This window comes from Pipra filicauda, unplaced genomic scaffold (genome assembly GCF_003945595.2).
Source record: "Pipra filicauda isolate LSUMZ 115617 unplaced genomic scaffold, ASM394559v2 scaffold203_size1373443_pilon, whole genome shotgun sequence".
Taxonomy (NCBI): Eukaryota; Metazoa; Chordata; class Aves; order Passeriformes; family Pipridae; genus Pipra; species Pipra filicauda.
The window spans coordinates 852,836-879,643 of record NW_024104314.1 but is presented as its reverse complement, the minus strand read 5'-3'; the positions used below and the strand labels follow the sequence as shown (position 1 = coordinate 879,643).

General features: G+C 42.3%; 2 protein-coding genes across 7 annotated transcripts in view; both read right to left on the bottom strand.

The window, feature by feature from the left end:
* GAN (gigaxonin) overlaps nt 1-17,265 on the bottom strand; it is a 41,019-nt gene extending 23,754 nt beyond the window's left edge. The window contains exons 1-6 of one of the 2 annotated variants that reach the window (XM_027725184.2): nt 17,051-17,265; nt 3,482-3,596; nt 2,265-2,615; nt 1,576-1,793; nt 599-720; nt 5-117 (exon numbers count right to left, since the gene is read on the bottom strand). In XM_027725184.2, coding sequence (XP_027580985.1) covers nt 5-117; nt 599-720; nt 1,576-1,793; nt 2,265-2,615; nt 3,482-3,596; nt 17,051-17,217 — 1,086 coding nt within the window. In that variant the 5' untranslated portion in view covers nt 17,218-17,265. Of the gene's footprint in view, nt 1-4; nt 118-598; nt 721-1,575; nt 1,794-2,264; nt 2,616-3,481; nt 3,597-17,050 lie in introns of those variants that run through there. The other variant, XM_039380809.1, reaches the window with a different exon arrangement.
* Nucleotides 17,266-19,252: 1,987 nt separating this feature from the next.
* BCO1 (beta-carotene oxygenase 1) overlaps nt 19,253-26,808 on the bottom strand; it is a 64,890-nt gene continuing 57,334 nt past the window's right edge. For 4 of the 5 annotated variants that reach the window (XM_039380817.1, XM_039380819.1, XM_039380818.1 and 1 more), the window contains 4 exons: nt 25,677-25,776; nt 24,749-24,843; nt 23,048-23,159; nt 19,253-22,417 (listed from right to left, as the gene is read on the bottom strand). In XM_039380817.1, the coding sequence (XP_039236751.1) occupies nt 22,245-22,417; nt 23,048-23,159; nt 24,749-24,843; nt 25,677-25,776 (480 nt within the window). In that variant the 3' untranslated portion in view covers nt 19,253-22,244. The remainder of the gene's footprint in view (nt 22,418-23,047; nt 23,160-24,748; nt 24,844-25,676; nt 25,777-26,808) is intronic. The other variant, XM_027725186.2, reaches the window with a different exon arrangement.

Sequence of the window (26,808 nt, the reverse complement as noted above, 5' to 3'; positions counted from 1 at the left end):
TTGCCTCATGCATTGGTGGTAAGGAACTCCATGAATTGGTGTCTGGATCATATTTCTCTCCAGAGCTTAGCGTTCCCTTGTTTTCATCCTGACCACCAAGCACAAATAAAAATCCCTCTGTAAAACAAAATGTAACATGATCTTAAGAACAGGACTCACACCTGTACACTGAGCAAGACAACGTGACTGGTGAGCTGTATCCTGGAATTCACTGAGAGATTCACACCAGTCACAGGTCAGACTGGACTGGAGAAGGCAAAGCACATACTTATATCTGACTCCAGTCTACCCCTGCAGATACTGTTCAACATGTTCAGTGATGCAGCAACTAGAATTTACTTAAAACATGAAATACTCCTGGAGAGACAGATGTAGCAGATTCCCACAAAACATTGCGGGAATAGTGATTTTAAGACACTCGGATGACAGGGATTTTCACAGAATCAAGTACAGTTTTGGGCAGACAAAGGGGAAGCATGAAATAACCCCAGTGCAGTCAATCTTAAAGAAAATATATTATTATAAGCTGTATCTCAGATTTTGAGGCACTGGTACGTTTTCATAATATTGACTTTAAAAATACAAAGTTCCCCTTTACCTGCTGACAATACTCCATGATTGATCCTTGGAATACTCATAGGAGCAAGTTCAATCCAGAGCTGTCTATTGGGATCATAAAGAGGACACATACACCGCATCACTGAGGTTGGTTTCCGTGATCTGAACACAGGGTGGGGAGGGAACAAACAAAAACAGAAAGACAAGACAGAGTTTTACAAGTTCACTGTTAACACCTTGTGTCCAAAATTTGTTTGTTCACGTTTTCATGTATATTCATCACGTGTGGCATTGCCCTGGTAAGGAGAAGACCCACAAACCAAACATGTAAATTGAGTTTGTACAGACTGGAGACAAAAAGCAGCTGCACTTCACTCCTACTGTACCTTCCTGTACTCTTTCTTAAGAACTTTGAACAGCTAAAAATAACTCACAGAGTGTATTAGTAATGTTTGAGTAAGTGATTCACAAACTGACATGCAAAATGTTATCTGAGTGGTTTACTACACTTCTATAAAGAGCTAACATCTAAAGGCTAAATTTATTTAAACAGGACAGAACCTTCCCCCCTGCTGCAGGGGGTACTCAAAAAGAGAAAGGGATTATTGTGCAGAACAGGAATTTTCATCTGGCAGCTCAGATGCACCACTAATGACTTGTTTTTTTGAACCATGGCTATCATAAACAAAACAGTAAAAGCACACGTTGGCTGCATTTAAGTTTTGTTATAGATGCTTTTCAGACCTTCAGAAAGGTGCTTCTCCAAAGTTCTGTGCTGAACAAACAACACATCCTACCCTTAGTTTACTACATGTTGAATGTCAGAAACAAAATAACTATTTATTGCTGAATCATTCCCAGAGGTATTTCAGGTGTATCTGACCAACCTAAACCAAACTGAAACGACAGAGCAGCAGGTGCACGTGCTCTCTCCACGCTGTGTTTTCAGACTGCCATGAACTCTGGGCGCTGGCTCTGGCACCAGCTGTGAGCCCTGCGATGTCACTGCACACTTACACTCGTTCCTCCCCCCCAACAGTCACGATGCACTCGGAGTAGCCCCGGGGCTTGAAGGAGGCCAGCATGGCCTCTCCCTGCTGGGGGGGTGTCAGCGGGATGTTGTTGCACTCCTTGACGATCTCCCGCACCAGCGGCTCGCTCATCATCTGCTCCCGTAAATACGCCGCGTCCAGGCCCGACACCCACACTGCTGACATGACATCCTTCATGTGAACCTGAGGGGAGACAGGGATGCCAGGGAATCACCCACCTGTCACACGACAGCACTGAGGCACCCGTAAGTACAGATGCTTCTGTATTTGTCAAATACTTGAGAGGTTTTTATATTTGGAAATAATAAACTACACAGCACAATGTTACTAACAAAATGCATCGAGTCCACAGGATTTCTCCATAAACATGCACTTGCTTTCTCTCCACAAAAACAAGATTATATCATCAAATGCCAAAATGGTACTTTATTTCTTATTGCCTATCAAATAATAAAGGCAGCAAATGATGTATCACCCACAGCGCTTTCACCCTTTTACTGCAATCCCATGGTCTGCATTCCAGGCAAAATTCAATTAATTCCATAAGTGCAAGATTAGTCCTGAAAGAAACAGTTCTATTTCAAGTTCCCACTGATTAGAATAAACACTTCAATCTGCACCACATTCAAAATACAAACATTTGGATGTCCTGACCTTTCTGGAATCTGAATCATGAGAAATCCACCTAATCACCGCTTCAAAGACGTATCTTTCGTTTCCAACATTGAGCTTTTCCATCGACAGCACTTCTTTCAGTTTTTGAGGAGTCAGTTCCAAGAATTCCTCTGTGCTGCTGACATCTCGAAAGTGAGTTTCCAGATACTCTGAGGCAAGGTAGTGAACATGATGCAAACAATAGTGCAGTGCAAAGTCCCGAATACCAATACAGTTCTCAGCAGCTATGCAACCTTCTAAAAACTCACAGCAGAGAGTTTTTAAGTCTGTAAGCAGCAGGAGATCAGCTGCCTGTACCACATCTTGGATAGTTTCTTCATTTAGCCTGATCTGCAAGAATTAATTTAGAAGTTATAGCTACTATCACTCATTTGTTCCATGACATGCCCGCATTCATTACCCTCAATCTCAGTGGCTGAAAAATGGAGCATTAATGCCAGTGTAAAAATTAGGAGAAACCGATATGACTGCTACCCCTTTATAAATGAACACAGGGATGGAAAGGCATTTGCTTGGCAGAAGGTGTCGAGCGGAATTTTGCGCCTGAAGAAACCAACCATAAAATTGTTCATCTCATCTGGGAGCCTAAAATGAGTTTTGCTGCAATACATAAATAATGTTTTTAAAAATGCATGTCCAGAAAAGAATTTCAAGCCACATCTGCCTTTTCTTTTTCTGCTGAAAATTAAAACTCATTCAGCAATGTCAGTCTGGTTCCAAATAAACTGGACACACCAACTTTAATTCCTGCTAAAGCTCCTGGCACACAGATCTGAAGGGGCACAGTGGCAGCAACAAGAGGCCAGACAGGTGGGCACGAAGGGCACTGAGGGAGGACACCTGATGTACTGTAATGGCCAGTGAGGGGGTCTCAATCTCTACAGCTACCACCAAACCAGTTCTCTTTCACACCTGACACAGACTGCATGCTTTAAGGTAGGTTATTGAAGGCAGCCACCAATTTTAATACAAGCATTTGACACTGACTCTAAATTTTAAAGTCCTCCCCGGCTGCACGAGAAAAGCAGAGACAACTAGAGAGCTTACTGCCTCTACTTCACATGCACAGCCCCACTCTGCAGAAGTTCCATCACAAAGCTTTAAACCTCAGCAGGTTTATCTTTCAGGACAATGTTAAAACCCAAGTTATTTTGACAAACAGTCCAGCTGCTGTCTAGTTCTTTTTAATACCATACCTGCCCGCTGAAGATGTAATCTAGTATCTCTTTCATGATATCAACAGATATCCCTTCGAGTTCAATCTTGTACGTTGAGCCATCATCCTTTGGAGGATTGTAATTCAATTTTGTTCTAAGAGAGGAGACAAGAAAAAGAGAAAAGCTCAAAAATCTGGGCACTGTCACATTTGTTTCCAAAGAAACAAACACTAGCTGTGGGTCACCTGAGCTAGAGCAGGGATGTTAAAACCTTCCAATGTGATGTGAAAACTGTCCTTTGAATCAGCATGGAAAGGATGTAGGTCTGGTCTCTGATACTGCTCATCACATTTCCAAACTGAACAAACACTTCAGCCTTGCAAACCACCCAGGGCATCAAAGAGCCAAAGCATTTTTTATCCCAGCTCATTCATCACAAGCATTCAAAAACTTCACTCAGACCTTCCAACAGAACAGCAGCTCTGCTGACAGATGAAACACAAGAATTTGCTTTGCTAAAGATGGAAAAAACCCCAAAACAAAACAAAAATCCCCAAACATTTTACCAAGAAAGAAATAATTAGAGTAAGGAGATGTGATCAGAATATTCACTGGCAGCAAAAATATTTGGACTGCATTACCATTCTGTGTAGTTTATGATGTTATCAGCCTAATGCTATGCCTGGCTGTAACCAAGCCATGTGCTCATAGTTGCAGGAAACAGCCCATGTGCTGCTCAGCAGAGCTTTAAATATTCATCTGCATCAGTGGACACCTCACTTGTGAGCAATTCCTTTAAAAATACCAGGAGCACTGTGATGTGCCTTTGAATAGCAAGGAGAGGGACTGGGGAAAAAGATGGGGAACTCATAATAACAACACAGCAGACACTTTGCTTTCCATCAGCTGTTTGTGCAAACACTTTTTCCAGGAAAGATAACTTGAAGCATTCAAAAGTGAGCAGTGTCCACCAGTCTGGTGCAAACAGCCACGAGAGCTAATAAAAGATCATTTTGAATGTCTCTTTTCCACACTTTAGGCAATGAAGAATACATTCTATAAAGACCAGAAAACTTGTTTTATTACCTCTGTGTATATTTATATATCTATATGTAAATCCCAGCACACAAAAGCCTTAAAAGCATTTCTACATTCATTTGAATATATTCTTAGGTAGAATTAGTTTCTTAATGTGAAAAGCTGTGGCTTTGCTAAGCTGGAAGTGACCAGTTTGTCAGTGTTCTGCTACCCATGTTCACACTAATACATAAATAGGACTTAGCTCAAGGCAGATTCTGCTTTACTTACTCATATCAGAACAAATTAGTTTCTCACAAAATAAGCTACAACTCACATCAAATAAAACCTTAGTCTGTAAGGAGCTATTTTTAAGTGTGAATAAGGATGGTAATTTTAGCCCTTTACTTAATCATGTCTGTGGTCTTGTCTTCACATCTCTCACCTCACAGCAGTGCTCGGCTCCTCTCGGTGTTTGTACAGCACAAGTTACAATACAAATAACAACAACAACATGGTATGGATTAGGAAATTGTTTATTTCCTAACACTTGGAAGGAGATTAGGAAAATTAGGTGACTCCCACTAAAGCACATGCTGCAATAGCAGACACTGATTTACAACTTGTCACTTGAAAATTTCTAACCCAAATATACATCTCCAGCAACAGGATCAACATGTACCTCAGCTCGAGCCATCCTTGCCCATGTGGAATGTGCACTTTTCCTGCCTACAAAGGAATTACAGAGCATATAACACAGGGTAAGAGGCCTTTTCAATTCCAACACAGAGTAAAAGGCTTTTTCACACGTTTTCAAATCTATTCAAACTACTTCAATTTTACTACTGCTACCACCTCCACTTACACTCCAGTTTTAGGTTTCCTGGTTTGTAACGAAAGCTGTATCTTGTTTCCTGGGATTAAACTGTTTTTTCTTTTCACTTAACATAAAATATATCAAGGTTTGCAGCACGTGGCTTCCTTCAGCAGAAAAGAGAGGCACTTGGATGGCACCTGGATCTCACATGTGTCGGGTACCTGTGAGTAGCTGGTATGGTCAAACACAGAGCAGTATCTACCCAGAACCTGGACAGTCCAACACACTGTGGGGCTTAAAACAGGCCCAAGGCATATAATAAACATGTTGATGCCAGCACTAATAGGGAGATTAGGGAAAGGACTAGTGCTATTTATCTTTCATCTTAGCATCACCTGCACACACCCAAGCTAAATCACCTCATTGCGTGGACTTTACACTGACGCTTCCTGGTAACAAGAAAGTGTTGTTCAGAGTTTTTGGGTCTTATCAGGCTAGATGTTCTAATTACTGTGTATTTTTTCAGGCATCAACAGTTGGTAATCTGAAAAGAAAGGGCCCAGCCCCTGATGCAGGGCCAAAACACAAAGTCAAAGCAGGAAAATAACCTTGAAAACAAATCAAACGATTTCAGCTACAGACACTCGCATGGAGGCAAACATTCACCTTATGCAAATGCATCCCAGTTCAGACTAAGTTTTGCTCCTATCATGTGTCATGGGAAGCAATAGTTATCCATCTGTCACATGACTTTAATTTGTTGGTTAATAAGCTACAAGGTTATTTATTTTGGTACAAATACTTCTGAGCTATGACATGGGAGCCATTCCCAAAGGCAGCTGGAGGTGCTCCTTGTCATTCGCATCACGCAGTGCAGGACAGCAACTGCCTGTTGGGAAGAGGGGAGGGAAAACATGATGCAAGGGCATATTAGAACCAGGTTTGGGGCTGGAAAAGTGTAAGAAAGAAAACTGTGAGTCTAAAGGAAAGAAAGCTGAATGAGGAGAGAAGAGTAGGAGGTATGGAATCGGAGGGCAAGGAGCTCTGTCTCCTCTTGCATCACCCAGCACCAGCTGTGACCTGCACCCACATCTCACCAGCAAACTGAGGCCTGGGCACCCTTGCCATAACACACACAGACAGCAAACATTTCAAACCATGTTTGCTCCCAGTTCAGAGAAACATTTAACCCTGGTCCTCTATCAAATTCCACTTCAGAAAATAAGTTACTAGATATGCTTAAGCAGAGGCTTCCCAATCTGTCAGCATCCCAGGAGGAGGATGCTGGCTTTCCACCACACTCTTCCTCAGGGTGATTTACTCAGCCTGTGATTTGTGTGGCTGAAAGCTGGAAGTGGCAATCAGCAACCCAAGGTGCAGAGATGGGCCCAGCTGCAGCACAGCTGCTTCTGACACATGCATGTGACAGCTTCCTACTGTGGACAACATTCCTAATTACTTTAAAAGCGCTCCAAGCTGCCAAACCACAGCAGAAAAGGCTGCCTTGGTCTTCCTTAATTCAGATGGAAGACCAGAACATCAAGATTTAGAAGGAAATAACCCCCCCAGCCAACCAGAAAACCCTTGAGCTGGGAGTGGAGCACAACTGAAACACACACAGAGCTGGGGGAAATAAAATATGGCAACTTCTCCATCCTGTTCTATCAAGTAATTTAATTTTGAACAGCTTGGCTCCACACATGCTTTAAACCAATATTTTCCATTTTTTAATTAAGATCATCACCATAAGCTGAAACTGCTTCCAGTAACATAAACAGTGTTCTATAAATGCTCAACATCCACCCCAAACTCTTGTACCTCCTCAGGAAAACTGTTTGGCAAACATAACACCTTGGGCAAGTGGCATCAGAACAACTGGGTTGATGTTGTGTTTTGATGTTGTCTGTGTGACAAATTTAGAATCTGCTGTTCCACATCACTTAAGGAATACAATCCTAATGAGTCATCTCAAATGACACTAGATAAGGCAGAACGAGGAAAAAAATTCCAGTACCTCTTCTGTATTTGTAAGCAATATAAACAAGGTGAATTCTCAAAATTAAAATAGGGCTTAAGGACAGATGCTGATATTGCCAGAGTAACAATTCACATCTAATTGCATAAAACAAATTCAAACAGTAATAAACCCCCCCCACAAACAAACAAAAAGCAAACCAACAGGTAAATTAAGACTGTCCACAGTTCTTGTTAAAATTCAGGTGGCTCTTCCAACTTACTGTCATTTTAAAAGAGCAAAACAAAGAAAAACACAATCATCCTTTCAACCTTATAGCCAAATCCCTGTGACAGCACCAGACAGTGGGACAGTTAAGATGAATGACAAGCACATTGAAAAAAGAGTCCATGTGTCTGAAAACTTGGTTTTCTTACATTTTACAGATGAAATTTTACAGGAGGGGAATAATAATTTTTAAAAATCCAGCCAGACCTAACAGCAAACAAAATGAAAATTCAAACAAAGAACTCAGCTGCCACCAATAGTGCTTGTTTTCCTGAGTCAGACATAATTCTCTGGGAATATTTTTATCTTTAAAATCTCTGCCTTATTTGTGAACTGTTAAGAAAAGGTAACTGGTGTGTTTCTACAATGGTGGCCTAAGTTATAAAGAGAACAACAGCACAACCCTTGGAATGCTTTAATCTTAGAGCGCTGGTATATTGGTACCTAAACAGGTAAAGCAAACACCTGTCTGCAAAGACTGTGCCTGTGAGAGTGCTCCAGACCACAGCCACCTCAAGCAGGTTTATATTTACAGTGAGCAGCAACCTAAAAATCTGGGAAACAAGAGACAGACACTTTGGGTTTGACGCTTTGCAACACAAAACTTTTACCTGCTCTCACGTCATCGCGCCGCGAACGCAGTTCCCTGACCTACTTCCACAGCCAGAGCAGGGTGTCAGGAACCAGACTGCAGGAGCCAAGGGAGACACTCGGCTTTTGGAAAGCAGCTGTCTTGCCAAATTAATGATTTTGCTCCAGATTAACCGTAAGGGCTAGTCTACACAAGCCTTGCCAGGATTGCCACACCAACAAACCTCAACAGTGAAGTAGCAGAGCCATCCTTCCAAACCAACGAGTAATCAAATTGGGGTTTGATGATATATCCTTTACCTGCACCAGTGTTTTGGCCTTCTCTAGAGAGCATTAGCGTTCTAAAATGAAGTTGTACCTCCAACAAACGTTTCCAGCAAAGATATGCACCGAACCGAAAACACACTCACAAGGATGACTCAGTCCCCAAAATGGCAAGTGAGTACTTGGAGATTTTGCATCAGTAAGGAGAAAACTTAAAAAATCTGCTTTTGATGCAAACAGAAGGTCAATTCAGTCTCCTCCTGGTCTGAGCTTCCTTATGTAGGTTTAAGTCTTTCAAGTATAAGCTTTCCATGTTAAATCTAATTAAGTCCTACTCAGGACTGACCATTTTAATGGTGAAGTTTTCCATTTGTCTGCCTTTCTCCTTGCAATATTTTCTCCCATGAAAGCCGGTCTCTCTACGTGCAAAAAACCCCCCTTAATAATCACATTATTAAACAGGTCAGACATAAAAACATGATGCAGCAGTTCACTCCACCCACTTGCCATCCTCCAAAAAGATATTTTACAACCAAATCAGAAGGTTTCCTTTGAGGTCGCACCCTGGCCTTTAGCACCACACATAAAAGCCAGTCTTCACCACACCCTGCAAAGGGTGCCAGCTCTCAGAGGATTTTGGCTATGCCTCTTCTGTGTCTGTCCTACGTCTCTCTCCTTAAGATTATCTGTAACTGCAACATCACATCTCAAGGCAAAGTAATCCACCTAACAGCTCAGCACAAAAACCTGCAGAAGTTGCTTTGCTTGAAGAGAAACAAAAACCAGGAATAACCTAATTTTTTCATCTATTGAAAAGTTTAAGTCAGGCAAAAATGTGGCTTCCCCTCCTCTCCATAAGAAAGGGAACAAGGCAATTCCTTCAGCAGCAGCAGCACAGGGGACATGTACAGGGCTCATGGGCTTTCCTCAGTGAAGAGCTTGTTTACCCTGAAAATCTGAAATTACTCTGATTACACTGAGCTCATCCAGAGTTAGATTGTAATCTAAATTGGAAATCTACCCTCAACCAGCCTGTCTTGCCTAAACATGTGAGTTAGCCCTAAGTAGACAGAACACACACCCGACAAATAGTGCCCAAGAACGGACCCTGGGAGCTTCTCAGCAGCACCAAGGACCTGCCTTTTCATTTCACTTTGGCTTTCTTTAGCCAAGCTGGAAAACAACCAAGCAACTGCACCAGCTGAGCTCACAAACAAGTCCAACACGAGCAACACAGATGAGCTGCTGGGCACCCACGGCTCATGTCACAGCACAAAGCACAGCTCAGGCTCACCTGTGCACGTGGTTGAGCAGATCTGGTTCAGCAGTGGCTGTTCATCTAAGAGGTACCTTCCTGTGTTAGAAACACCTGCCACTGGATTTAGAAAGGTGGGGTTGGGGTTTTTTTTTCCTTCGTTTTTAAAAGGTGGGAAAAAAACATCTAATCCCTGTTCCTCTGTGGGCAGCAGGCTGGGTTCACATGGATCACTCATCAGAGCCCCTCCTGAACTAAACCTGTATCATACTGATGGCATTCTTCTGCTCCACATGACACTCGAGCCCATTCACCAAACTGATGATTTCCAGCAGTGTTACACCTACTAGGCAGGACTTCCTTGGAATAGCAAAGGAAGACATTTCCTGAACACAGTTTTAAACCGAGAAATGAACAGTGTCTTACTTGAAAATACATCTTCTTTCAAATTAACTCTGCTTTTCAACTTGTTAAAAATGCTTTCTGGAAGAAACAAGTGCAGGACCATACCCATGCTGTTAAGCTTATAATTAAACATATAAGAAATGCAATGCTAACCCAAACATTCCTGTGACTTACTAACATCATTTTTTGAAAGAACACCAATGAACCTGCTGAGGAAACTTGTATTAGCCAGGTTTTTATACCTCACTCATCCTTACAGCACATGGGAGAAATCAGCACCACATCAGAGGAAGATTTCCATAATTGCTGATAAGTATGAAGTCAAATGGACAAAATTAGAAGTGCATGAGTAGTATTGTGGGACAGCTGGAAGATGTTTGGAATCCAAATGAGGGAGGCACCTGAACTCTGGATACGCTGAGAGCTGGAAAACACGGATCTACAAGACTATCACAGAATGTGATGACACAGCCAAGAGGAAAAAGGAACCAGGATTTCACCAGCACAGGAGTCTCCAATGCAGAGTATGAACTGTGTCCATAAACAAGAGCTGCACCAGGCAGCCTACATTGTTCAGGGGATGTAAACCAACACCCTGAGGACATAAACCAGCCACCAACCACATGGTATTAAGAAGATATTTCCTTGATAGGTAACAAGCAAGCTGTCCATAACAGTGATTTATTTTGTTTTCTTGGAAATATTAAGCAGGGGAAAAGATAAAATACAGGAGACAAAGACTGGAGACTCCTCTGTGCACAGGTAACACTACACTGGTACTCAGCACCAGGACAGAGAAAAAGCTCTGTACAATATACAGAATAAGAGCCTGAAGAGAGTGTGAAGAAACAAATCCGTTCAAACCCTTGGTTATTTTTTGTTTTTGTCGGTCTACACCAGGAAGAAGTTCCTTTTGTAACTGCAGATGAGACCAAAACAAACAAAACAGGCTCAAAGAAAAAAGACCCACCAAAAAAAAAAAAAATCAAAATGCAAATCAAGCAGTTCAGACTCATCAACTCCAGACCCATCGGCAACTTCAGAGCCATAAAACACATTTTAAACCAAGCAAGGAAAAATACTAATAAAAAAGTATGCTTTTAATAATAAAAGTTCTGCCAAACAAGGCAATTAATGCAGGTGTAAAGGCAAGCTACAGAGTATGAATTACCCAGACATCCCAAGCAGCTCCATCCTGCCACACCTTCCATCCCAACTCGCTTCTTACATCAGGCACACGGATACAAAGAAAGGACGAGAAATTTCATCTCAAGTTCTCCTGGGTAAACAAGGTGCTCTCATTCCCAGTTCTCCCTTTGCCTGACGTGTAGCAGCAGCCCAACTGTATTTTTTTTTTTACTATTTGGGGCTGGGTAAGAGCCTTATGGCTTCCTCCCTTCAGGCCATCTTTAGGGGCTTGTTGGAGCAGGAATAAAATAACCAACTCCCCACTCAAGCCTGGTATAGTGACTTCTAAATCCCTTTTGAAACCATAAACTTTTAACACACCTTTATCACTGTTGCCCCTCAACTGCTTATCCAAACATAACACGTGTGTAGGCACTTCTGGCTTGGGCCAGGCAGAGAGTTTCTGGCCAAGGCAACTATTTTGATTTATTGCCTCTCAAAGTTACAGAGACTTTACAACTCAGTTATCACTAAAACATAATAGGTAGCATTGCAGTTCAATTTTTTAAAAATCAAAACCAAACCAAAACTATGCCTAATTTGAAAAACAGCTTTGAAAGTCTGGAAGCAAATTCTGGCCTGATCTGTTCCTGACTTCCTACTGACAGGTCAAGCTGCAAAGCTCCCAGGAGACTGCCCGAAACAAACTTCTCTTAAGCAACCTTGAAGACAACATGGTTTTAAAGCCCTCCTTGAGAGTGCAGTCACCACAACATTACCCTGCACACCCAGTGAAGAGGGAACCAGCCCTGGCACAAGCACAGAGCGATTCAGCTAAACCAGGACTTGGGAGCACTGGGTCCTGACAACCAAACACCTCCCAGCTCCAGCTGCTCTTTGTGTTCCTGACTTCAGTACTTGTCCCAAATTGAAACAAAAGTTTTAAAACACCATAAAAGGTCTCTATAGATGCCGATAAAAACAAAACAGGTACCAGGAAATCGGCAGCAGAAGCTACTGGCGTGCACTGGCTTCCAGTTGACCTTGCTCTATAATATTTATTGTCCAACAGGTGTAACAAGAACTGCCCCGTCCCACTTCTCACACCAGCACTCAGGGATGCTCCCAAACACACTCACACAGGGATGGTGTCTCAGCAGGATGCCTTCAGGACAATTCCAAATGCTCCAAGTGCCAGCACACAGAGGAAAGGGCAGGAGTTCAGTGATGGGGGCACGTCTCACCACATCTCCATGGAAATCTATTTTGGCATTGGCAAAGAGGTTATGATTTTGAGGCTGTGCAGAGTCTCACAAGGCCTGCAATGTTTTAGAGATGTCAGAAGGTTGAACAGCACAAGTGAGAAGATGCAAATGCTGTAGGGTTATTTCTGACCATAATCCATTTACAATTTACAGCCATTTACAAGTGCATGGAAAATAACGTGAACTTAACCTTGCATTTACATTCTCCTTTAGCTACATTATGCTCATCTCGAAAAAGATGAAAATATGATTACTGGTCCATTACTGAGTTAGAAAAGCCTTGGGGAACAGTATAGAACACAAACAGCCATCTGTAATCTGTTCACGCAGATGCGTGAAAATCAAAGACCAAACTCGCTGAGGTAACAAAAACGTCCTAATTTAATTTCTAACAGAGCAGCACAATCCCTGCTTAACAACACTAAGTTTGTCTAAGAATACGAGCTTAAATATCCTCTTTGTTCAGGTAGCTCCCACATGCTCCCTGTGATCCAGGCAGGCAGACAGTAAGCGAGCAAAATATTAAGAGTTGCAAGTTTCAGCTGGCCAGGAACGAGTCATGCCAGACAGTGACAGATCTGTTGGGATGGGAACATCTGCTGCTACTGCTGAGGATACCAGGAATACTTGGACCAAGTCTATCCTATAAAAGGTTGGCGGATATATGCTACAACTTAGGCCAAACTTACCAGTGCAAGCATGGTTTGTTCTGGTAAAAGCCCTCTTACGCCACTGTAATTTACACCGGGCTCTCAAACTACATAAATTAAGCCAAGGCAATAGAACTGGATCTACATTAGGGCAAGTGCCAGGACAAAGAGTGCTACAAAAGAAGTGCAGGCTTCTGGCTGACTTGTTCCAGAAGAGAAAACTGAGAGCTGACCTGGCTCCAATTTAACTTCTCTGGGATGCACATCACTTTGAGCCAAACCACGCTTTGTCCTATGGCACTTTCCTCCTGAGGAACCCTGCTTTTCTCAGGCTCAGGAATAGACCACAAGATGTTAGAGATATGCAGGAAGACTTCTGTGTTTTGCAAATGACAGGATTTGCTCCAGGGGCACAAAGAGGGATTAGATAAACCTGTATGTGTAAGGCAGTTCTGTAGGAATTCACACAACCACTCCAGACTTCACTGCCCTTGGAGGGCTATGAGCCACTTGGCATTAGGCAGCTGAGGCAAGACCTCAAGAATCAAACCACCACAAAAATTAAAAGTCTTACTGGTCCCACAGACTGAACATTTAAAAATTAAACAGGCATTTATTATTTTTCTGTACTTGCAGAAGCCACCCTAAGGACCAGACAGGCAGATGGGACTCACGGCACCAGCAACATTCCATGTGTTTCTGTGGCCCCTTCCCACTGAAGCTGCCATCTTTGAGCTGCATGGATAATCCAGTTGCCAAATAACTAGAGGGAAAACACATCACTGTAATTTACAAGTGTCCTACTCATAACCAGTCAGCCAAACAGCTTCCATGCAAAACCAAAAAACAGGTAACGCTCCTCTCTCTGTGGCTGCACAAATCCTTCAGCATGCACAGAGTCTGCTCACACCCAACCACCCCCTCACAAGGTCCTACTTATTTTCCTACTCACACCCTAAACTAAGCACTCATGCAAACCTTACAGTTTCTGAACTCGCCCACCAACTTGCCCACAGCCACAGCACATAATGACACAGCCAGACACTGAAAACACAAAACATCAACTCATACTTCCCACTGCTTCACTTACAAGTTTCATATAACCACTCACTTTTCTTCCAATTTTTACCTCTGAAATTAGTTAATGGATTTTTCTGAGCTTTGTATTGGAATTTTTCAAATGAGAGCAACCTGAATCAATTGGCATTTGGAGTCTGTAACAGCCTGTGGTACCAGAGCACACTTTGGAATCTGCTACCCTTGAAATACAAGGGCAGGAAATTCTTGAGTCTCCTGCAATAACTCTTTATATAGAAACCTAAACAGATTTTCTTTGTAAAACCAACACTCAAAATAAATGGGACTTGTATAGACTAGGTACAAGGTGGAGATTAATTTTATCTCCAAAAAGAGCCACTGAAACATTACCCTTGGCTGGAAACACAATGCTCCAACATTGGCAACCTACCTGACCAATTCTACCCAATGTGAAGAGCAGCTGGACTAAGAGAGAGATCCTGGAGTGATAAAAAGAAGAGAGACAGGCAGCAGGTAAAAACTAGGCTCTGCAAAGGTAGGTAATACAAATGTGTTTCTTAATGTGCCCTACAAGAACTAGGTCCGTGTATTTTTGGTTCTTTACATCTTGAAAGCCCGAGGAGAAGACATGAGTTAGCCTTAAAAAAAAAAAACAAAAAACACAAACCACCCCACACTTAATCATATTTATATATTAATGCATGTAACCTACTTTCACACATAGTTAATGAGTTCCTTCATGGGATTTGAACCTGAAGAATTCTGAGTTTAAAAAAACCACAGCTCTAATGACTACAAGTTTTGTTGCTAATGTAGTTGTGTCTGGCGCTCTTATTCCTCGCACACAGTTAACTCGTGTTTCCCCAGTACATTTTACAGAGATCAACAAAATGCAATACTTAAAGACAAAATTCTGTGAGGAGCTACTTCCCCATAGAACAATTTACAAAAACTTTTCATTAAGCATTTTTTTCACAGTTAAAAAAAAAAAAAAAGCACATTTCCTGTAAATTCATCCTGCTGTAACAGTGGAACAGCAGATTTCCCAAGGACACGACCTCTTACCACCTACAGCAGCTCTTCTGAAACTTAATGTCAGGCATATGGTCATCTAAAACATGATGGCCAACGACCTAAAAAGCACTCAGGCCTTTTGAAGAGTATTCAATCAAGGTTCATTTCAATTTCACATCTTTGATTTCCCTTCCACTACAGTCTTCCAAACCTGCTTCTCAAAACAAGCACTGACAAAAAATTATTGTTAGCACACAGGCTCCGCTATTTCTTTTTTTTGCAAATTCTTGCTGATCTTCCTTCTCTGTGAATTTTATTTCATTTTATATCTCAGCTCTGCCAGCTCAGCTGATGCAGAGAACTGTCCACAGTCTGTCCACAGTCAGCACCATTTAGAAGTTATTTACCAGCTTCCTATTCTATTTACTTTTAGTTTATTTTTGTATTTGTGAACGTTGAAGTTGTACTACGATGGTCACCCAAAACACCATACTGCCTAAAAGCAGATCATAATATGACACTGCAGAAAGTTGCTTTTTTTTTTGGAGAGTAGCATAAAGAATCCCCATCCTCACCTAGGGCAAAAATGCAGATTTTATGACAACTTCACAGGAAGCAGCACCTGGAAGAAATGCCCAACCATTACAAATAGTCTGCTAAAGATTTATGATAATCCTGTGTTTAACTGGTACTGAAGGTCTGCTCCTACTTTACACATGAAGACAAAATTTATGTCTTTATTACCTGCAAATGAGAGGACTTAAAAACCCTTCAAAATTAACCACTCGTGCATTTTGTTTACCCTCTCTGACACGCAGATATGCATCATAAACATCTCGTGGCAGGTATATTCTCTTTACCTGATGTGACTGGACTTGTCAGCACTGAGCGTGACAGGGTTCAAACTGCTGTCAGTGGCTGCAGCAGGACTTCCCAGGATCTGGGTTTCCCTGGACACGCAGCCCAGGAGAAGCTCAGAAATCAGAAACCATGACTGTGCTAATGCAGCTCGTCCTCCCCAGCACTCGCTGTCAAGTGGCACAGTTCTGACAGCACATGCTGGTGACTCCCGCTGCCAAGAGCTGCCAGCGATCCTGGCACGGCCGGGCTTTGTCCCTCTCGCAATTTCCGAGGGATGTTCTTGGATGTTATAGGGGCACGAGCGATGGGGAGACAAACCCGGCTTTTTTTTTTTTTTTTTTTTTTTTTTTTTTTTTTTTTTTTTTTTTTTTTTTTTTTTTTTTAATTTAAAAACCGATGTACTTCAGGACACATAACCACCACCTAGCACCCTGTCTTGCTAAAAGGCGTTAAGGATAAAAAAAAATGATGCTAAAGTGCTGACTCGGCCCAGCTCCTCACGGCATCCCCTGGGATGCTGCCCCTCGGACACCTCCCCGACCATCCGCACAGCTCGTTCTTTATGGGTCGCTTGTTCACGCCAGGCACTTGGCAGCAATTCAGGTGCGGGGGGGGGATTTTTTTCCCCGGTGGGTGACAGAGCCTCTGGGACCTGGAAAAAGCAGCGCTTTGATGCCGAGAACACGGCGGCTCCTGCGGAGGAGCCCGGCGGCACCGGCCTGAGGGAGGGAAGGAGGGAAGGAGCCGGCCCCGCTGCTGCTCCCACAGAAACACAGGGCTGTTAGGGTTGGAAGGGACCTCTGGAGATCATCCCAGTCCAACCCCGCTGCCCAGGCAGGGTCACCTGGAGCAGGAACGCGTCCAGGAGGGTTTGAATGTCCCCACAGGGGGACACTCCACGCCCTCCCGGGGTGCTCGGGCCAACTCCGGGCCGAGGCGCCGCAGGGTCCGCAGAGCCCCCGCCGGCCTTCCCGGGCTGCTCCGTCCTGCCCAGCCTCCTTATGTAACCCCAGCTCTGCCCCGCTCCGAGCGGCCGCGGGCCCGGCCCGGCCCGGCCGTACCTGATGTAGGGGCTGGCGGCCGCCAGGATGTTCTTCTGCACCGGGATCTCCTCGCCCTCCAGCACCAGGTGCGCGTCGCAGAACCGCGTCTCCTCCCGGAACGAGCTGAGCGCCCGCAGCAGCCGCGCCGGGTGCTGCGGGTCCGACACGGCGCTCGGCCCCGACATGGTGCTGCTGCCGCCGCCGAGCCGGGCCGGGCCGGGCCGGCTCAGTCCCTGCCCTCACACCATGGCTGAGCGCCCGCCCGCCGCTGACATCATCCGCCGGCATCATCTCCCCGCGCCGCCCCGCGGGGGCGGCCCGGCCCGCCCGCCCCGGCACCGCCGCCCCTCCGCCGGGCCGGGGCGGGGACCCTGAGCTCGGCACGGCCGCGACAGTGTGGGTGTTATCCCTGAAGTGTCTGTGTTGTCCCCTCTCGGTTTTGAAATGTGGAGGTCTGGAGAAGGGCAGGGGAGCCGGTGAAGGGTCTGGAGCACAAGTCCAGTGAGGAGCGGCTGAGGGAGCTGGGGGGGCTCAGCCTGGAGGAAAGGAGGCTCGGGGGGACCTTGTCACTCTCCAGCTCCCTGACAGGAGGGTAGGGCCGGAGGGGTCGGGCTCTGCTCCCAGGGAACAAGAGACAGGACAAGAGGACACGGTCCTAAGCTGCGCCAGGGGAGGTTTAGCTTGGGCGTCAGGAGGAATTTTTTCACATACAGGGTGATTAGACGTTGGATTAGACACCCTGCAGGTGTCTAGGGAAAGACTGGACGTGGCACTCAGTGCCATGGTCTAGTTGGCAGGGTGGTGTTTGGACTTGATGATTTCCGAGTTCTTTTCCAACCCAGTTGATTCTGTTATTCCGTAAAACTGGTCTTACATTTATTTATTTGCTCCCTTTTGCATGCTGGAGATGAACATGACTGGCATTAGCATGAGGAAAAGTAAGAGAATCAGATTTAAGTACAGCGAGACTCACTGCGATAGCGCCGCTTTCCACAGCTGCCTGCTGGAAACACGGCCTGTTCCAGCAAAGGAGATCTCCTTCAGGACTGTTCACAGGCTAAATTTTAGGCTGTTGATTAACACACTTAATTGCACATTAAGAGATGACTTGATTCCATCTGCTTTCTTAACAGCATTCACTATTTAAGCACTGAAACTATTTGCACTCTGAGTGAAAGTGTTTCAAAAGCTGTGATCTGCTCTAAAACACACACCCAGCTGGTGCTGCCAGGAGGGACCCAGCACAGCAGCTCACTGCATTCCCTGCGCTGCTGGGCACAGCTGGACTGGGAATTCTCAGGCTGTGGAACACCCAAATGGACATCACACTGTCCATTGCTCCACTGGGACAGTAACATTTTCAGAGGGCCCGGTCTAGCAAAGCTGTGGTGGGTCACATGCTTTTATTACTTGCATTTCTGTGAAATGTGACAAAATGTTATCCTGCGTTCAGTTTGATGCTGTCTCCATTTTACCACTTGGAAAATGAATTAAGGTATCTGGAAGTGACCCCAAATGAATGCCTTCACAAAGGCAGCCTTGTTCTTCCCCAGCTAGACACAATGCTGGTTTGTTGTCCAGATGGAGGTTGCAGCTGGGACATCCACACGTGGAGACCCCGCAGTGCAAACCCTGCTCTCAGTGCCTGGGTGGGGAGTGGGCACAGCCCCCTTTGAGCCAGTGTTTACCTGAGCACCAGGCTCCAGGTTTGCTGTGCAGCTCTGAACAAGAGTTTTAGGAGCAGAGGATGTTTCATGGAGGCCTAAAATCATGCTAATGTGCATGAAACACCAGCAACTTTGCAACACTTATGGTTATACTACCCATTTACAAATATTAGAAGGCCACTTCTTCTGGCTTGGGTGTAATTACTCAGGATGTCAAGTGTAGAATGAGGAGGAGCACAACAGATCCAGAGGACACATTCCCAGCTCTCTTTGAGGGTAATGAAGGCAGAGAGCACCCTGCACCTTGACTGCTTGTTATTAATACTGTGGTAATTGCATACCCAGGGGACCAGTGGTTTGAATTATTGCAAAAGCTGTCATTGAGTGGCCTGGTTATTTAAAAAGAAAGACACCGGTGTGCTTCCGTGCCTCCTGTTACACAGGAAAACATTGTTGTATTTCTGGTTTTTGACTCGTCCTAGTAAACAGTGTTTCTGCTTCCTCCTGCTGCAAATGTGGGGCAATAGGACAAGGTGTAACAGATAATACCCACTTTTAGAGAACAAATTATTTATTATACCTTGTTATTTGTTCGATTTAATGAAAGTCTTGGTAGAAAAAACAAAACCAAAACAACAACAAACCAAACCACTCTACCAAGGTCCACTTGTAACAGCTCTGAAGTAATGATATGATTCATACCCATGGCCTGATTCTATCACTCTAGTATATACTTTTTTCAGTTGAGATACCTATCCTTACTAGTTTTATTTGCAGTCACTCAATCTAGATTTGTTTTAAGCCATTCCAATAACTCCGTGAGCTTTACTGGGCTAATTTATGGCTTAAATTTCTGCAAAAGAAGACTCAAACCTTTCTGCCCTTGAGATTTCACAGTTTGTCAGCAGCAAACCAAATGACACTCATTACCACGTGCCATGTTGCCACATCAAAAAAACCCACAAGCCATGCAGCCACTTGGCAAAGCATATCTACATTCCCTGTGCTGCTGTCAGCCTGGAAATGATATGGTGTGTTACCATATTCAGGGTAAATGTTTCATCAGATTAGTATTGCAACCACTAAAAACATTCTTGAACAAATTTGTGATTAGCCACGTGGTTTTATCCCTCTTGTCTCTGCCGCAGGAGGATACTGGGATTGGCAAATCCAGATTTACATCACTGTTTTTCTCTTCAGGTTGGCTACAGACTTGATGCTAGTCAAGTCCTGTGTAATACTGACCAAGGGAATGTGGCCCATTTTGTTTAAAAAATCATACCCAAGACAAGATCTTACAATTTATTTTCTACATTATTTCTGCATGAATGTAAATAACAGGTTTACTTTCTTAGACTACAGGTTGCTTTTATGGTGAGTGTTCCCCTATCGTGTCATCTCTACCAGTAAGAATTAGTTCCTCAGAAGTCAATTAACTCCTGTGTCCAAACTCATGATCATCCAAAACCATAACCCCATGAATTCTACAGAAGAAATTCTGAAGAAAAAAATCTTAAAATACAATCTATAATAATGGTTAGACTTTTGATTCATTGCCATCTTAGAGTTTTAGAAATATTTGTGGGCACTTGTTAAATCCAAATTTTTCCAGATCAAAAGGAACAACTCCAGAGCTGGTGTCTTTTGCCAATATCACTAATCTTTCCTTCCCTACCAGTTCCATATTACATACAAAAATGGAATTCAATTTCTTCTATAGAAGATAAACTTCTCTTAGATACTAGTGTTAACATGCCTTGGAAACACTAGAGGTGACTATTTCTGCAGACACACCTTACTGAAGTATTTATTTCCATTCTGTGGAACATGTAAACCTCTGAATGCCCAAAACTGCATATTTTAACTAAACCTGACCACAGGGACTTTTTTTTTTAAAACATTAAAAATAGCCTGTATATTCTTTATACCTATAAAGTGCAAAGACTTAAGCAGAGAAACTGAGTCCTAGTTGTTACAGAGCAGACAGGAACCGTGGCTGATGTTGGTGCAGTTCCTGCTCTGCTCTAAACATCTTAGGTAACCATGAACAAGTCACCAAGGCCCAGATTCTCATGTGATGGGGAGATAGTAAATGACCACGATTTCATTCTGCTTCCTACCTGTAAAACAGCATGAGCAGCACAGACACTGTGAGAATGTGTGTACAAAAGTGAGAGATACCTGAGCAGTGTGGTGATATGGACAGACCAGATGAACACCTAAATGGATGGATGTACACCTGGTTTTCTCTGTCAGTACAGATGCCTCCAACAGTAAATGTATGTACAACAGGAAAATACAATTCAAAGCAAAAAAGCTCTCATTTAAAGAAAAATCAATGCCCTGAACAGGGAAACAGAAATACACTCAGGGGATTAGGAAATGCCATTCCTGTAACAAAAACCAGTCCCACTGTACTTGGCACTTTATGAACTTGATGTTGAAATGTACTTTTTAATTGTGCCTGTTAGTGAGAGTTGGGCACTTTTATTAGGAAGCATCAGGTACAGGCAATGATAAAGCCATGTGAGAATATGGATGCTCCTAAGCAGACATAAAGCAAATGCTCAGCTCTGGCAACAACAGCTTGTATATAGTTTCAGCTTCTGTGTGGTTCAGAGGAGACCTAGATTAGATCTTTCACTCTTTCCCTAAACAGTTTGTTGTTCCTGTGTCTTGAGTTCTGCTAGAAATACACTGCCCTCATTCACATACATACTGTTATTAACAGACACGAGTAGCAATATTAATAAATACTGCAATTCTTTTTTATCTTTTACACAAGGTAATCATCTAGTTACATGAAACGTCAGATATTGTCCTCAGGGAAAACTGATTTAAATACAAAGTGCTTAAGACTGAGTATCACTAAAGTATAATTGAATGATACATAAAAATATATACTCTATTTCAATAAAGTTACTTGGTTTTGTCAACATAAAAGTGAGAAATACCCCATGAAAGGACTAGCAAAGCTGCAGTATTGTGGATTCTGGATAAGAAAAATGTAGCACCTCAACGTAATACTTTGGTTATGGTGGAATTTAAGAAATCAAGCACCAAGAGAATACACTGTCATGAATTATTAATATAGTAGATAGTTTAACATGAGGTTCTTCTGGCAGGAGACAACTTTCATTGTCAGCTGAGTCTTGCAACAGTCCATGAAGTTCCATGACCTGCAGCCATCTGTGACTCATGCCATGCGTCACCCTATAAATACAGTCCTTCATTGCCTCACAAAGCTTGAGCCTGCTCAAATAAAACATTTCTTGCTACCTTTGTCTCCTATTCCCTGCCCCGTGAGTTGTATAAAACATTAGCACTTCATACTCATAATTCTTCTTTTGGAATAGTGATAGACCAGTTGTGCATATAAGAATTTGTAACAAAAGTCATTGCTATCTCTTATAAGAGATTATATATAGATATTGAAGAGATTATAATTAGTCATTTCTTGTCATAAGAGAAGGTTGTTTCTGAAGGATATTATCCCCCATTCAGTAGAAGGTTGTCTTGGTCTGTGCAATAAGACAAACAGCATTTTATTCAGTCTCAGTCTTCAAATCTTGCTCTGGTATAAACATTCCATGCAGGTCCAGATGCATTTTTACATCTACTGTGGCTCGTCCCAATTCTGTGAATGTTTTAGCATCCAAGACAAGTAGGAAGGGTGCTTTCTCTGGATCAGTCCTCACAACACAGGTCAGAACAACACCTGTGATGTACAAATGAAGAATTAGAAGCATATAATAGTTACACCAAGAAGGAAAGATAACACTGTCAGGAAACAGTTCTTATTTCCTGCGAGTTTTAGAATACTAAGTGCTTTACTAGTACTTTACTGAGAGTGCTCAAGAACTAATGGATGCTTCTCTTCTGTGCTTTCTGCTGGTCTGCCCGCAGTTCATTGGGAGGGAAAACAAGCAAACCAACACCAAACTGTTCCTGGTATTTTTGGGGCTCATCCTTTCAGCTGTTTGCCATTTGGCTTTGCAAGGGCTCAGCTGAGAACAGAACTGGATGGAGATTACAGGAGTATTTGCAGTGCCACTGGTTCTCACTGGTAACATCACTGACTTCCCACTGTCGATAAATCCATCTCTGAGTGGCTCTCTGGAAAATCCTAAGCATTGGTTTTATTGTTTATGGCTCCGTTGAGACATTACGAAGCTGATTTTGGTCTATTGTTACTTTGGTTTTCTGTCTGCAGGAATAAAATGGCTGGTGCTAATTTTAATCTCCCAGTGGAAGCATGAACCCAGCTTTCTTGACTAAGAACAATAAAACTTGTAAGATTTAATACAAAACTCATGTAACCCCAGCTTTCGGAATGTTGTTATTTTACCGTCATCCTCTTCTCTTGCATCAGGGCTGGGAACAAAGATGGGCTCTGATGGCCAGCAGTCCTCCCCTCCCCAGTGGAGCATTTCCTTTGTCTGGGTATTTAATTTTGCAATCTAAATTGTTGTGACCAGAAAAGAACAATGTCAGTGACCCCAACAGTAGCTTTTTCCAAAGGTACCATGTGAACACACAGCTGGCAGGGGGCACCAATGCTAAGGGTTAAGGAGCAACAAGGCACAAGAAGGAAACACCTGGAAAATGTTAAATTTTGGAGTCATATTTAGTGGCTGCATAATCACACAACGTTCTTTTCATTTCGTTAGATTACAACTGCACCTTCCATTTATAGTTTACAAACACTAACAGATCACGAGATCTTCAGTGTCAATAATGCCCTCACTCCACAGAGTCCAAGGCCCAGAACATCTAAGTCCTTGTGCCAATTCACTGAGATTCTGCAGTAGACCAGAAAACATTTTCTAATCCTGTGAATTATTTTCCCTATTTCTCAAGGCCTTCTATTGTGCAGTAGGGTACCTATGCCAGAACCAAGGCTATTCATAGTGAGAGGCAAAGATTAAGCCAGCAGGGCAGACACTGGAATTTACTGAAGGAGCAGAGTGTGGATTTTCATCTCACTGAGTGGCCAAACCAATTGCCAGAGGGGATGCCTGGCATTTTCAGTTCAATTCCATTAAGGCCTCTTCTCTACCCACACAGATGCAGTTCTATTCTTTTCCCTTTTGATCTTAAGCCAAAAAATATGTTTACACAAAAGTGAAACTATTCTGATTAGTGGAGGAAGAATTTGGAAGAATTCTCTTGTCTAACTTTAAGATTACAGCAATTTCACTGACAGACTTTACCTTATTAAATTGGATTATATGTGGATTATATGTGGTGGTTGTTGTGCTTGCATTCATTAAAGTGCAACTGATGTAAAAAAGAAAATCTCCTAACAGCGTCTTTTGTTATGTTTAAGTCAATCAGGGATTATCTACACTGGAAATCACAAACTTGCAGATTTGTTTGAGCTTCTGTCAGATATGCTGCAATAAATTTTTTCTTGCATCATGCAGAAATCCAGCTTTATTTTGTAATCAGTTGTGGTAATTATATACAAGAACCAACAGTGACCTCAATTTGTGCTGCCTTGTAGTCACAGAACAAGAATTGTAAAGAGTGAGTTTGTCTGTATAACATTCTTACCTTCAAATATTAACACTAAAGGCTGTCTCCTGAAAAGCTGGCATCATGCACAGGTAAACAAAGCATTTGCTACCCTCTAAGAGAGAACCAGCCAATAAAATATAAAGCTTTCTGAAAAATTAGATATTGTTTTAATATTTCAAGTTTATTAGGTAGCGTTGCAATATCTTATTTTTTTTAGTTAGGTTTTGAAAAGGAAAAAAGTATTAAATATGTACATCTATCAGTACTTCTTCCTACTCCCTCCTTTGTAGCTCTTGGCACATTACAGAAGGTTCAGCCCAATAGAGCAGAAAACTGAGGGTCTCAGTAACTATTCCAGAGACTTTGTGGGAATAGAAAGCTGGAGAGAGATGCCTGAGTTTATCAATACTTTATCAGGGAAATGGTACAACATGAGCTTACCCTCATAAGAATTCAGGCTTTTCGTGTTTCTTTGCATGTGAATGACACACAACTGGGAAAACACTGACTTTGTAAATGTTAATTATACCTTTGTAGGAATTGGACTCCACTGCAATTCCGTTGCAAAGACATACTTGTGTTTTTTGCCATTATAGTCATAGTTGATGCGAGGCAGTTCTATCCCTGGGTAAAATAAAGTTCAAGAGTTAGGAATAAGAAAAGAAAAATAACTGAAATGTACATTTGCATATAGCAATCTTCAGGAAGTTTTGCCCTGTGGAAAACTTTGACACTATTTAATAAAGATGTTGCATAGAGTTTGTATGTCTGAATTTCTAAGAAGCAGAAGATGGGTGTTAATATAATTAAGCCAGGGTTGTTAGTTCAAAAACTGATGATATTTCATTCTTAGGGATTCATTATACTGGAATTTATGAAGGTTTTTTTCGGTGTGGGGTTTTTCTTTCTTCATAAATACATGACCTGAACAACTGAGATAAAACTGGAGGCTACCATTCTAAGACATTACTTTCACTTTAGCTAAATATATACTATTTGCATATTCCTGTTATTATGCCCTGAAAAAAGTTTAAAAATCTGCTTTTCAAGGCAAACATTATAAAATACAGTAAAAACTGAAGGTACTATTTATAACAGACTCATTTAACTAAAATGACTCTTGTAACAGGTAGATTTGCAAGCCCTATTAATAGATGTGACATCAGACTTGGGATCCTGTATTAACACAAAACTGATGTAACATCAGGCATTTAAATGTTCAGGGTCATGTATTACTGGATAGACCCAGAGGAAGGCAGTAAAGAAGAAAAAAATATACTGTCAATATCTACACTAAGCATGTTCATTAAAAGTGTCATTTCCCTTTGCTTTATAAAGATTTTCCATATATGAAAAACTGAATTTTCCATATATGAAAAGCTCTCAGGCATTATGAGAACACACTTCTGTGTGTGTAGGAGAATGTATTTGAGATCTGTATAATGGTCATGTCTCACCTTCACACAGTATTTCAGGTTGGCAGTAGATCCCATCTTTCTCCTTTACAGCAGTTGCAGTAGAGGGAAGTGTGACTAAATTAGAACCTACTCCAGCGTCCTGAAAGAGATATACACTGAAAAATCTTGTGTCTGTAAGGATATGCTTCTAATTTAGATTTTTCATCGTGTTTGATATTAATATAAACAATGTGGGGAGTAAACAAATAATCAGCTTTCAAGAAGATCCTTCTTATGGTGTTTATCTTGTAACATTGTGAGGTTTTCATGAGAAATCTTGTTATACTCATAGTATTTTAATATATCATAGAATAATCATTTTGAATCACACTGAGTCCTTAGAAAGGTTTAGATACATGTGGCTATGTTCCAAAAGTACAACAAATTTGTGAATTAAATGAATGAAGATGGGTTTCAAAGAATTGGGTATCAAACTCCCACTAGAAGTCACCAATGTTAGGTTTTTGCACCTGCTAAAAATCAAGTGCAAAAATAGGTGTAATACACTCTTTAATGTGCTACTGCTGAATTCTTAAGGTTGCACAGGGTAGTTTGAACAGCTGGTGTGATCCAGCATGTCCTTTGTCAGTGCTGCAGAGCTGTTTCTGAAACATGAACAAAGCAGCAAGATTCCAGGATGTAGAAAGAAAGAGTAATATCCATTCCAAAAGTATCAGGCAGAAACTTGTCCGAGTTGCTGGGCAGTATAAGATCTTCTGTGCAAACAATGATGTAAAATGATGTTTTAAATTAAACTGAAAGATAAAATCTTTTCTCTTCCTGGTGTATCTCACACTTAAATGAAATCTTCTTACTTTAATATAACCACTGCAATGGTTGGGAGCGTGTGTGTATTAAATGTAGGCTCCAGTAAAGTGCAGTAAACAGATTGTGAAAAACTTCACACATGCCCTTGCAGCCAGCAGCCAAGGTGATATATCTGCTTGTGTTTGATGGCATTTAACAAATAATCTCCCTGGTAAGAGAATGCCATGTTCCCAATGGCCCTGTTCTCCACAAGGGATGGTGTCAGCACCTGGATCCACGTGACTGTGTCCAGATGTTTGCTGCCATTTCTCACAATACATACACAAAACAAACCTCCTGCCCATTTTGTGTATCCCAGAATCAG